Raw genomic sequence first — 14,657 nt, forward strand, 5'->3', positions numbered from 1 at the left:
TCTGAAAAAGAGCAAAGGAGGTGAAATTTGATCCTGTGTATTTTCTTCTCAGATTTGGGGGCGGCAATGGGCTAAACGATTGTAACAGAGTAGTCTTTTGTGTTGGCAAGTAAATGGTTTAACAGATACTTAACAATTAAAAACGGATAAACATATTTGTTTTAGTAGCTTGGCGAAGGGTTCATAAGGGCGTTCTTCAATTCCAAAGTGGCTATCCGATAACATCTATAGGAGCACTACCCCTTGGTTAAATTTCCCCCAATCAGCAAAGTGTTAGTTTATTGTGGGTGTGTGTGTTTGTGGGATAATCATGGCCCTTGAAATTGTTTTCAATTAAAGTCTTAACAAATTGCCAACAACATTTCGACATTTTGCCAAGAGAAGGAGGGTGAAATATTGAAAAAAACATTTTTGTTTTGTAAAATTCATAGTTGCTTGCCCTTTCTCACTAGGCAGGAATTTGTGGGGTGAACATATTTTGGCCTTCAGGAAAATTTAATGATTTTACTTAGAACGTGTTGGGCCTACGGAATTCGTGGAATGTTGAGTAATGTTTCCAACATATTTCTCCATTTGTTTTTAATCATAATTTATGTGTGGCATTTTAGCTCAGTGGCACTTTAGCATTTGACATGTTTGCTTCCTCAATGGAAGAGGACCGTGCCGTACTAGATTATAGGTTCTTGGCTATTACTTTTTCTTTTTTGGTTTGTTGGCTGAATGGCTGATCTTATAATAAACTTATTAGATTTTTTCTTGATGTTCTTGTCGTTCGGTTGTTCATATTTTCTCGTTTTAATATAGCTGTCAGTTTTAACAACATGAGCTCTTTATTAGATTAATATGACTGTCGCTTGTCATAAACTGAAGCAAAGTGACTACATAATAAACTAAACGATAGAAAAGCTATATTTTGGAATCTTGTAATTTTCGGGTAGGTTGTAGATGTGTGAAAACATAATTAATATTACAAGCATATATATGTTTCGCAATGATAAATTTAAAATCCAATTCAAAATGAAAATACATAGGAAAACTACATAAAATTTTTAATTTGCAATAAATGGCAGTATTTTGTTCTTGGTTCCGAATGTTATCAACACTATGGTATCACAATTGACGGAATAGTCTAAGTGAGTCTGAAGTATTGGGCTAACACTAACCTAATCTAATGTTGGGTATTATGTTTTTCTCCTTAACCCTGGAAAGTCATCCTTATTTTTTGTACACTAACGTCATGACTACGGCTTATTTCAAAATGCTATAATTTGCATCGTGAGCAAAAATTTGAACCAAAATTGATGTTATTTTCTTATTCAATTTGTTTTTAATTAGTATAAGACAAAAATTCATAAAATAAAAGAATTAGTATAACTTAAATTTATCATTTCCCAATCGACTAAAATACATTTTAGATCGAAAATGAAATTACGCGTCGTCATTTTGACGAAGTATGACTGTCTAGGGTTAAATTTTAAGATTCTAGGTCCCTGAGCCGGTCTGAATAACTTTCTGGTTCTCCGACGTCACTAGGTAGAACATATGAAGGCGGGAGATGATTTTCTATACTCATCTAACAGAGTTTAAATCATTATATTTATTTATGATATCACATTTCATTTTACTCAAGGGCAAAACCAACCGTTGAATAGTATTGATATGAAGGCCTTGACTAAGCAGCTGAGAATGTAGGATAAATTTCTTATATTCTTAAAGTATGACCCTATCTATCGTTAATGCCCACGAAGTACCAAAGATATCCCATCTTCAAACTCAATCTAAATTAGATAAAAATATTGTTTATTCTTATTATTTTCCCAAATTGGATGTTAACATTAAAGTTCAATTAAAACTACCAGATGGACCAAAGGATATGCTATTATTCTATTGTGGATTCGGTAAACCTTATTTTTCCTAACATTTCCTAGAAAATCTTTGATTTCTATATTTTATTGTAGTATATGTTTATAGTCATAATACATAATTACAATATGTATGATTTTACATCTGTTACATATCGACATAAATATGTATATCTAAAGACATTGACACATGTGTAATCCGTGACTTGATTGAATATTAAATACAACGTATGTCGTCGACTATAGGTCAATAATCATAATTTTCTCATATGAATTTGTGATAAATACGCAATTAGACGTATTTATTAGTTGACCATAAAGGGTGATACGGTCAAAATTTGGTCAACATAGACTTGACGTATTTCTTTCAATTTTGCATTTAAAAAACCTGAACACCCCTCATTTTGAAGGTGTGTGTGTGTAGAATGTTGCTCCTATTTTGATTTTGGAATTCACTCTTCAGTTGTCAAAATGCCGTCCAAGCAAGAAGAGCAGCGTATCAAAATTTTGCTCGCGCATCGCGAAAATCCGAACTACTCGCACGCAAAGCTGGCAAAATCGCATAAAAGTTGCCAAATCAACCGTTACAAATGTAATCAAAGTGTTTGGGGAACGTTTGTCGACAGCCAGGACGTCTGGATCGGGGAGAAATCGAAAACCGGAAGCCGCTGAGACGACAAAGAGAGTTGCCGGTAGTTTCAAGTGAAACCCTAATCTCTCTCTCTCCGAGATGCCGCAAATAAGCTGGGTGTATCGTCTACAACCGTGCATCGAGCCAAAAAACGAGCCGGACTATCGACTTACAAGAAGGTAGTGACTCCAAATCGCTATGATAAACAAAATACGATGGCCAAAGCGCGATCCCGGAGGCTGTACACGATGGTGCTGACGAAGTTTGACTGCGTGGTAATGGACGACGAAACCTACGTCAAAGCCGACTACAAGTAGCTTCCGGGACAGGAGTTTTATACGGCAAAAGAAAGGGGAAAGGTAGCAGATATTTGCAAGCACATAAAACTGTCAAAGTTCGCAAATAAATATCTGGTTTGGCAAGCCATCTGTACCTGTGGCTTGAAAAGCAGTATTTTCATAGCTTCCGGGACTGTCAACCAAGAAATTTACGTGAAAGAGTGTTTGAATAAACGTCTGCTGCCTTTCCTGAAGAAACACGGTTGTTCCGTACTGTTTTGGCCGGATTTGGCATCTTGCCATTACGGTAAAAAGGCCATGGAGTGGTACGCCGCCAACAACGTGCAGGTGGTTCCCAAGGACAAGAACCCTCCCAACACGCCAGAGCTCCGCCCAATTGAGAAATACTGGGCTATTGTCAAGCGGAACCTAAAGAAGACCAAAAAAACTGCTAAGGACGAGCAGCAGTTCAAGGCAAACTGGATTTCTGCGGTGGACAAGGTGGCTGTACAAAATCTGATGACAGGTGTCAAGCGTGAGGCCCGGCAATTCGGATTTGGAAAAGCGAAAGCCTAACTGAATATTTTTCCTGAATTTTATACTAATTGAACTTGAACAAGTATATACGGCCGTAAGTTCGGCCAGGCCGAAGCTTATGTACCCTCCATCATGGATTGCGTAGAAACTTCTTCTAAACACTGCCATCCACAATCGAATTACTTAAGTTGCGGTAACGCTTGCCGATGGCAAGGCATCTTAAAACCTCCTAACACCATCTTCTAAATTGTATGACAAAATTTTCTATAGAAAGAAAATTTTGACAAAAATTTCTACAGAAATAAAATTTTAACAAAATTTTCTATAGAAATAAACTTTTGACAAAATTTTCTATAGAAATAAAATCTTGGTAGATTATTTTTGGCTCGAGAGGCAACCATGATTATGAACCGAATAAAATTTGAAATAAAATTTTGACAAAATTTTCTGTAGAAATAAAATTTTGACAATGATGAAAATTTTATTATGAACCGAATAATATTTTAACAAAATTTTCTCTAGAAATAAAATTTTGACAAAATTTTCTATAGAAATAAAATTTTGACAAAATTTTCTATAGAAAAAAATTTTGGTAGATTATTTTTGGCTCTAGTGGCAACCATGATTATGGACCGATATGGACCAATTTTTGTGTGATTGGACCAATTTTGGTATGGTTGTTAGCGACCATATACTAACACCACGTTCCTAATTTGAACCGGATAGGATGAATTTTGCTCCTCCAAGAGGCTCCGGAGGTCAAATCTGGAGAACGTTTTATATGGGGGCTATATATAATTATGGACCGATATGGACCAATTCTGGCACGGTAGTTAAAGATCATATACTAACACCATGTTCCAAATTACAACCGGATTGGATGAAATTTGCTTCTCTTGGAGACTTCGCAAGCCAGATCTGGGGATCGGTTTATATGGGGGCTATATATAATTATGAACCGATGTGGACCAATTTTTGCATGGTTGTTAGAGACCATATACCAACATTATGTACCAAATTTCAGCCGGATCGGATGAAATATGCCTATCTTAGAGGCTCCAGAACCCAAATCTAGGGATCGGTTTATATGGGCGCTATATATAATTATGGACCGATGTGGACCAATTTTTGCATGGTTGTTAGAGACCATATACCAACACCATATACCAAATTTCAGCCGGATCGGATGAAATATGCTTCTCTTAGAGGCTCCACAAGCCAAATCTGGGGATCGGTTTATATGGGGACTATATATAATTAAGGACCGATATGGACCAATTTTTGCATGGTTGTTAAAGGCCATATACCAACATCATGTACCAAATTTCAGCCGGATCGGATGAAATTTGCTTCTCTTTTAGGCTCCGCAAGCCAAATCTGGGGATCGGTTTATATGGGGGCTATATATAATTATGGACCGATGTGGACCAATTTTTGCACGGTTGTTAGAGACCATATACCAACACCATGTACCAAATTTCAGCCGGATCGGATGAAATTTGCTTCTCTTAGAGGCTCCACAAGCTAAATCTGGGGATCGGTTTATATGGGGGCTATATATAATTATGGACCGATATGGACCAATTTTTGCATGGTTGTTAGAGACCATATACCAACATCATGTACCAAATTTCAGCCGGATGGGATGAAATTTGCTTCTCTTTTAGGCTCCGCAAGCCAAATCTGGGGATCGGTTTATATGGGGGCTACATATAATTATGGACCGATGTGGACCAATTTTTGCATGGTTGGTAGAGACCATATACTAACAGCATGTACCAAATTTCAGCCGAATCGGATGAAATTTGCTTCTCTTAGAGCAATCGCAAGCCAAATTTGGGGGTCCGTTTATATGGGGGCTATACGTAAAAGTGGACCGATATGGACCAATTTTTGCATGGTTGTTAGAGACCATATACCAACACCATATACCAAATTTCAGCCGGATCGGATGAAATATGCTTCTGTTAGAGGCTCTACAAGCCAAATCTGAGGGTCCCTTTATATGGGGGCTATACGTAAAAGTGGACCGATATGGCCCATTTTCAATACCATCCGACCTACATCAATAACAACTACTTGTGCCAAGTTTCAAGTCGATAGCTTGTTTCGTTCGGAAGTTAGCGTGATTTCAACAGACGGACGGACGGACGGACGGACGGACGGACATGCTTAGATCGACTCAGAATTTCACCACGACCCAGAATATAAAGGGTGATTCTTTTGAGGTTAGGATTTTCATGCATTAGTATTTGACAGATCACGTGGGATTTCAGACATGGTGTCAAAGAGAAAGATGCTCAGTATGCTTTGACATTTCATCATGAATAGACTTACGATCTGCCACAACGTCGAATTTTCAGTGAATGGGCCCTAGAAAAGTTGGCAGAAAATCCGCTTTTTTATCGACAAATTTTGTTCAGCGATGAGGCTCATTTCTGGTTGAATGGCTACGTAAATAAGCAAAATTGCCGCATTTGGAGTGAAGAGCAACCAGAAGCCGTTCAAGAACTGCCCATGCATCCCGAAAAATGCACTGTTTGGTGTGGTTTGTACGCTGGTGGAATCATTGGACCGTATTTTTTCAAAGATGCTGTTGGACGCAACGTTACGGTGAATGGCGATCGCTATCGTTCGATGCTAACAAACTTTTTGTTGCCAAAAATGGAAGAACTGAACTTGGTTGACATGTGGTTTCAACAAGATGGCGCTACATGCCACACAGCTCGCGATTCTATGGCCATTTTGAGGGAAAACTTCGGAGAACAATTCATCTCAAGAAATGGACCGGTAAGTTGGCCACCAAGATCATGCGATTTGACGCCTTTAGACTATTTTTTGTGGGGCTACGTCAAGTCTAAAGTCTACAGAAATAAGCCAGCAACTATTCCAGCTTTGGAAGACAACATTTCCGAAGAAATTCGCGCTATTCCGGCCGAAATGCTCGAAAAAGTTGCCCAAAATTGGACTTTCCGAATGGACCACCTAAGACGCAGCCGCGGTCAACATTTAAATGAAATTATCTTCAAAAAGTAAATGTCATGGACCAATCTAACGTTTCAAATAAAGAACCGATGAGATTTTGCAAATTTTATGCGTTTTTTTTTTAAAAAAAGTTATCAAGCTCTTAACAAATCACCCTTTATATACTTTATGGGGTCTTAGAGCAATATTTCGATGTGTTACAAACGGAATGACAAAGTTAATATACCCCCATCCTATGATGGAGGGTATAAAAAGAAATTTATTTTCATTTTTTAAATAAACGATTTCACCGATTTACACGCGTTTTCCCTTGACCAAATTTTGACCGTATCACCCTTTAACTTATTTGGTATTGTTGTTAGGTATGTGTCAAATTATATCTTAAAGTGAGTACACCCTCAAAAAAATTGCTTCTGTAACATATACTCCAAACACATTTTGCTTCAATCATATATATTTTCAGGATTGGTCCAAACAAAATATTGTTTGTTTTGTTCAAACATATTATGTTTCACCTTAGCGCATACACTGGTAGTAAAAATATTCAACAACATTTTTTTGTGTGGATATATTTTTAAGGCGCCAATTGGTTACTTCCATTATTTTACTTGCAGCATACTCTCTGGGTCTCTCTTTCTAAACACATATATGTTTATAGGCTATTTCCTAACTAATATGTGTTTGCATCTAAGCATATTATATTTACAAACATTTTATGTCCCAAACATAATATGTACTAACATATTAACATATATGTCCCAAACATGTTATGCTAGTTTATGAACATTACGCTTGCACATAAAAATATTGTGTTAAAAAATTTGAGTTCCAAACATATAATTTTTACACCCAAACATATGAAAAACAGTCTTTTTCGTCCGTGTAGAGCAAAACAAAAATGAAATAAAAACAGATTTTGTTGTGACAAATTTGAAAACGTTCTGTTAAAGCAAAAGGATAATATTGACATTTTTGGAAGATGGGGTTATATGTGATAGTAATCATGATAGTAAGATAGGAAATATAGGATTATCTTGTGATACATTTTGAGACATTAAGTTGAGAAATGAGAATTTTGTGTAAAATAAAGGTTATATATGGAAGCTAAAAAAAATTCAATAGTCTCTAAAACTTTTTGTACTAAATTTTATGAAGATCGCAAACAATTTGCAATAGGTTACTTTTGAAAAATTAGGATGAAACTGTGGTTTGAATGTCTGTTGTAAAACTGATGCTAAAATCATCTAATATTTAATGCAAAAATTTTATTTTATTTTCTTTTAGTTTATTTTTAGAATTTGGTAAGAAATTTTCCCCAGCCCAACGATTTTTTTCTTTATTCCACTTATGTCTTACAAATTTATGAACAGTCAAATTTCAATGACATAACAATTGGTTCAATTCTAACTAAAACAGAAGAAGATTATGGTATACTTCTCAAAAATAGTAAGAATGAACTACAGCGTGGTTAAATCTGGCGCTTAAAATTTTTTCTTTATCTTTAGATTTTCGAGAAAGATGCATTTCGTAAATGGTAATTAAAAATCAAAAAATGTCGGGAAATTTCCGTAACTTTGGAATACAATTTAGTTAAATTTTCGCACGAAATAGTTCATTTTTCCCATAATGTAGTTAATTTTTGTTTCTGTGCATATAAACAAATTAAGATATTTTATATTTTAATATCTCTATAGTCTTTTGTACAAATCATGATTTTCCACTTACCATGAAAGTAAGGTGAATTTATGTGCTCTACTGTATTTCCTGTATTATTTTATCATGATAGGAGCGGAAAGGAAATTTTGCTTCACAAGCCATTTCGATTGAGAATGACACACATACAGGTCGACATATAGAATTCACATGCACACACATGCATTTATTGAGTCTTAAAAAGCTCTTTCGCAAAAGAGCCTGGGAAAGCAAACAAGTGCTTATTTGTTTGTTTAATAACACCGATGATACCTTCACTCATGAGTATACATGAACTTCCAGCATACTCGTGAGTTATAACACCAGCAATACCAACAAATAGGCACAACATTTTCCAATGAAAACAATACATTAACGTTTGATGGATTCAAATACATTCACGCATACTAAACACATCCACTCTCACATACCTTCGCTAATGTAATATGTATAACGTATTGAAGCAGTTGTAAAAACAAAACTTAAAGCGTTGAGTTAATGATGAGAGAGAGAGACATTGAGAAGGAGAGAACAGAAAGAATACTGAATTAATGTTAATGATATCGTATCAAGCGGATAATACCATAATGTGTATGGTAGCGATACGTGTATCCACCATATCCTAAACTCATTGCATAGCGAACACTGAGGACGATTTATTCAGTTGGGTGTGTGTGTGTGTGTGTGTTGCTGAGTGGTTGTATTCACTCAATTTAATATTAGATAATAAGGATTTAATGTAACACAGCGGAAAACATGCTGTAGCTGGTCTGTCATTCACAATTTTCATGCACATCACACGAGCGTGAATAGTATGTATGTGTGTGTGGAGCACAGCAGATGGGGAATTTTGTCGTCATTAATACATAAATAATGTGGAAAACTTCAGATGGAAATTAGCATTATTTCACTATAAAATTACGTTGGTTTTTAATGATATAATGGAAAATAACCAATTATGGAAATATGTTATAGGGTTGCATGGAGACGACAAGTACTTGAATTTTCTAGAAGAGCAAATAGGCGAAAATAATAATAATAGTTTAAAACGGGTATCTCGAACGCTAGGTTTTTCGTACAACCACAGGAAACGTTGAAATCGAATTATATCTGGAAAAATATATCAATTGTGATAAAAACATCCGAGGAAAAAGTTAAATATGTGAATACACCCCTGATTTGAATAGTTAAGGAACTACGTTTATATGCGATAGGTTATAAAAATAAGCACAAAATCCCACACATGTTATCATTTTTATTGGAGTGTTTCTCTTCACCATACCCCATACATTTCACATGCACAAGTATATGTTAAAATTATCCTTTTTATATGCTATACACATTATGTATATTTTAATGGTGGTTGCATAATTGTGAAAACAAAGCATTTAGTGGATACAAAAAAAAAAAAAAAATAGAAACATCAACAACAATTTTACGTTGTCATTAGCAATCATTAGTGGTCTATGGGAAATTCGTAATAGTTTTTAAGTGGTAGCTAATTTGTTATGGGCCGTAGAATGAATAATAAATTTGATTTACATTACAAACTATATCAAATTTTATGAATTTACCTGGAATCAATGCGTTGCAGAAAATCCAATCGATTCAAATGTAATTCACGTAAATGAAATAGATTCAGGAAGCCAACAGCCGGTAAGTGGGTAAAACGATTTCCGCTTAGTGTTAGATGTGTGAGATTGGAGAGTTTTGAAAGTTGTTGGGTGGGTACCATCTGCAAAGAAAGTGAATATTATGAGAGTATGGTAAAGCTAAAAGCAAGTTATATTAAAACTAAATTAAGATTTGCAAAAATTTATACAAGTATTATATGTAACATATTTGGCTGGCTTCATGAATTATACTGCAACGGTAATTAGGTATAAAGTCTGTGTAAAAAATCTGGGCTTCATAGAGTCTATTAAAATTTTACTTTGCTATGATTTCTTAACAACATATATCGCTTGTAATCAAAATATAGTTCGATACAAAAGTAAAAACCAGCAAGGAAGGGGTAAAGTCGAGTGTAACCATTTATTCAAGAAAATCAAACCTCATCTGGGAGTTTTTATACAATGAGGATTTTAGGCAAGTTTTTAGTTAGGGCGTGCACACAAAGAAAATTTCATTATGATATAATGAAATATTTCCATAAATACAATGAAAATATTCATTAATAGTAAACGACGTTACGTTGATTATTATATTAACGAAAAATTTCGTTGTATTAACAAATTTATTTCATTGGCTCACTTTTAATGACAAATTTTCGTTAATATAACGAAAATGTTTCTATTTGCGTAAATTTGTCAAGTCGAGTGGAACAAATCGTCTCAAAGTTTGGCAGAAAATTTCAAAAAATGGGCCGGAGTAATTGAATGGGGTACATACTTCATAATTGAATTATATTTGTGACATGCCCTTTGTCTTCTTTAGGTATTTACACTAAACAAAGCATGACCGGTTCCAAAGATTTTTTCTTTACTTTAAAAATTTTGGTATTGATTCCGAGCCAAAGAAGCGGTGAATACAAGTAAGGATACTTTTAAGACACAATTCTCTTTTAAATTTGGGTTTTGTGTTCTTGCTTCTAGGAAGCAACTTTTAATTTTTTCGTTTTGTCTTCATATGCTATCAAAGTCCTTTAAAAACGAGTTAACGACAACTTTATTTTCCAAATTCAGACTCGACTTACAGTAGAAATTATGCTATGTTTCAAGTAAAAAACGCCTTTAAGATAAAATGTTGAAAAGCATGTCCTATATTTGAACAATTTTTATTGCTTTGTAGTCAAGATGCAAAAAGGCAACAAATTTAAAGACAATTTCATAAAATTTAAAGATTTTTTCTGAATTATTAAAGTCAAGTTGACCTTAGCCCAAAATTTTTTTCTTTCATGTTATGATACCCATTTTTAAGTGAAATCACTTAATTATAAGGACAATACGACTTCATTGAAAAGTTTATTGACTTTTGGACAAGGAAAAAAACTTTATATTAGAGAAATGCGTCTTCTATGCTAAGCAAAATTTGCATTCGTATTTTTTAGACATGAAATCTTTGACCGCACGACAATATTTTTTTCAGTGTATGTCCGTCTGCCTTTTCTCTTGCAATTTCTCCTCTAATTTGTTTATCCTCTCCCACGAAAACTACAATAAAATCAATCCATATAAACCAATTTTCACAATAATGCGATTGGTATAGGTGAAATTCTACGCAGATTTTTTGTAAACTGCTACGTGAAGTAAACGTCCAAGTAGTAACGTCAAAAAAACATCATTTTTTCTATATTTAGATTCCAATGTATTTTTATTTATCTACACAGTGGAGGTGTGACCCTTTAATGTAATATAGTGTAATAGTATAATACATCAAGCTTCAAACACCTGGATCTAACCTTGCTTGCTTTTTATTATAGTGTATGTTAGTTGTAAAAAAGAAACCCAAGCATTTCCTAGCAAATCACATACCAATGGATTCTTGTAATCCTACCATATTCCGAAAAATATTTCAAGTTCAAGTTTATGGAAGTAATCATATCGAAATATCCTTCAAATCCAACCAATCATCTCCCCATGCCGTACAATGTCAACCCATAGTTTAGTGAGAGAATGCCCGAACATGCATTCCTTAGACGTTCTTTTCGTTTGTGGAATCCACAATTTTATTTTATACCATGTTTCACCGGCACGTATTGTTTATGGCGTTATCGCGATCTAGTAGCACGTTTTTCAGCCACAAATTTTTTCCTAGTCATGGGAATTCGAATTGGTGTTTATGTGTGTGAGTGAGTGAACGATTTTCATTTTTTGTTCTTCATGGTTTCCTTCAGACTAAACATATTTTTATAGAGGATTTATAAGAGCGAAAATCCCCCTTGTGAAAGTAGAGTTTAAGCTCTCTCAGGTGGCGGTTTAGGGAACAGTAAATCCAGACAGACAGAAAGCAGACCCCAAATGAAAATCTATAAAAAAGTGTTGGAATGAATGTTTTGCTGGCATTTATAGGTATAGAAGGTTTATGGTTGTTTTTGCTTTTTTTCTCTACCTTGTAACTGGCAGCCTTGCATTGGTTGACTAGCAACAAATTTGCCTTAAAGAGATTGATTTTATTACCTTTCCCTAAAGGGGGAGATGGTCTATTAGAAACTACATAGTTATGTTTAGGGTTAAATAGCTGGAATAACATTTGTATAAAAATAAAGTTCCTGGATATGTGTAAGTACTATCGACCATAGAAACCAAATCTATTGCTTGCCAGTTAAAGGATAAAGGAAGCACCAAACATACGTTTCCGTTTCCGTATACAAAACCCCACCACTAGCTCACAAAACCCCTTAGTTACATACGAATATGTGGTCATACCTTGCGTCGTAAAATATTATATAGTACAATACAATATTTTACCCTTACTGATATAGAGTATTGGGAAATACTACACAGGTCTAGCCTTTGCCTTGGTCAGGGAATTCCTCAATTTTCCTTCCATTTACTGTTTTCATCCTATTATCCTTTTTCGTTTGCCGGTTTTGGTTGCACACAATTCTGTTGTGGTCTTAAAAAGGTCACGTTTTTCAACAACGTATATTGCCAGTTAACAAAATAATCAAAAGCAAAGTTTTTCCCTTTTTGTGCCACATCATGTCTTTTTTTTTTTTGGAGGAGTCCTTCGTTTCTGGCCATCATATTTCATTGTGGGCCAAAGTCAGTTTCAGTTCTTGTCAGTTAGTCTCCCAAAAAATTGAGTTTATCAACTAAAACTAAATTATATTTAATCACTTTATTAACAAAAGTAATAAAAAATGTGTTTAGGGGATTTATCGCTTGGTCATCTTTGATCCTTTCTGTTTTTGATGCAACATTTTATTAAGTAAAAACATTTGCCACTTGTTAATTAAAATAGCATGAGAACTTATTTAGCAGTTTATGGGGTTAAAACTTAAATTTTATTTTATGGGTGTGCTGTATAAAAAATTAATGGAAAATTGCAAATATGCCTGTTTTAATTCGACCTTAAACTGAAAGTACGAGGGCGGTTCGGAAACTTCTTAGCCTATCAATGAAAGAGAATAGTAGGTTTTTCAAAAATATGTTTATTTTTCAATATGAAACTTCAATACACTTAGTCCAACGCTGTTCTAGCAATTCTATCCCTTGATTAAAATAGTTTTCCTCAAGGTCTTCCAAATAGTGGTTTACAACTGTAATTGCATCTTCATTTGAGGTAAAACGCTTGCCAGCAAAGAATTTTTTTAGATTTGGGAACAAGTAAAAGTCACTGGGAGCTAAATCAGGAGAATAAGGTGGGTGGTCAAGCAACTAGTACTTTAATTCGTTGATTTTAGCCATTGTTAAAAAACTCTTGTGCGCTGGTGCGTTGTCTTGATGAAAAATTATTTTTTTATGTTGTAAGCCAGGACGTTTTTCTCGAATTTGTACATTTAATTGATCCAAAAGGTTGCAATAGTACTCTGAATTTATTGTTTTACGCTTTTGCAGATAGTCAATCAATAAAATACCTTTGAAGTCCCAAAAAACCGTTGCCATAACCTTACCAGCCGATTGAATTGTTTTTGCCTTCTTTGGGGCACTTCCTCCAGCTTCAGTCCATTGTTTGGATTGTCCCGATAAACCTTTTTTTATGTAAATATTTAATAACAGCTCGCATTTCTAATTTTTCCATTGTAAAAAAATTGCGGATGCGTCTTTTTTGAACACCTGTTTCTATATGAAGGAGTTGCCAGATCGAAACAAAATTTAACATGTGTTCATAACAGAGATGGAAGTTTCCAAAATACTTAACTTTTTTCTGTTTATACCGCACTTTTTGTGCTTTTTGTTTCCGAACTGCCCTCGTATATATCTTTCTAAATTTAAATTAATATAATTAAATTAAATTTCTTGTATTTATTTATTATTTATTTTAACCATACAGTAAATGTATGATAAAAAAGAAAAGAAGCATTGGCTGCTAAGGCCATCAGCTATATGTTTATTGTAAATGTATTTAATATAATAGCATAATTATATTAAGTATATTTACTATTTTCAAATTCAAATGAAATGCTTGTAAAAATTTGAGGATTTTATCGGCTATATTTGGATTTCAAATAAGAAAAACGAAACTATATATTGGATATTTTCAGAATTTTATATTAACATTTGAAGGTTTCATGATTCTTCATTTGTGCTCATATCTAACGTCCCATGTTTGTGTGAAATCTGATACCCGACAGAATCGTTGAATTGAATACAATTTGAGTGTCAGATTAATTTCATATTAAATGATTCTAGTTACAGATGTTCGTTGGTCTGTTTATCCAGATAATATAACTTTCTTTTCGTGGAAATATGCAAACAATTAACTTTGGCACAATATATATATAACGGATTAGAGTATTTATGATTTTTAGCAATGAAACAGGAAAACGAGAAGCCAATGAAATGAAAATATAATAAATCTAGGCCATTTAAATCATAATTTCTATCTTAAATATTATTCATGACCAAAGCTGATAGATTATAAAAGCTTTTTGGCATAAATTCATGACTGTGATTTTTGTTGATGTACACTAAGCTGCAAAAGTGAGGACATTTCTCTAAAAACCCGATTAGTATATCTGTTCAACCAAACCTCAATACAATATTGAGTTTTTGCTTTCTTTTATTA

General features: G+C 34.1%; 1 protein-coding gene across 3 annotated transcripts in view; it reads right to left on the reverse strand.

The window, feature by feature from the left end:
* Positions 1 to 14,657, reverse strand: part of Fili (Fish-lips) — a 144,563-nt gene that overhangs the window by 6,001 nt on the left and 123,905 nt on the right. For all 3 annotated transcript variants that reach the window (XM_075313460.1, XM_075313459.1, XM_075313458.1), the window contains exon 3: positions 9,560 to 9,720. In XM_075313460.1, coding sequence (XP_075169575.1) covers positions 9,560 to 9,720 — 161 coding nt within the window. The remainder of the gene's footprint in view (positions 1 to 9,559; positions 9,721 to 14,657) is intronic.

The sequence above is a fragment of the Haematobia irritans genome, chromosome 5, assembly GCF_050003625.1.
Source record: "Haematobia irritans isolate KBUSLIRL chromosome 5, ASM5000362v1, whole genome shotgun sequence".
Taxonomy (NCBI): Eukaryota; Metazoa; Arthropoda; class Insecta; order Diptera; family Muscidae; genus Haematobia; species Haematobia irritans.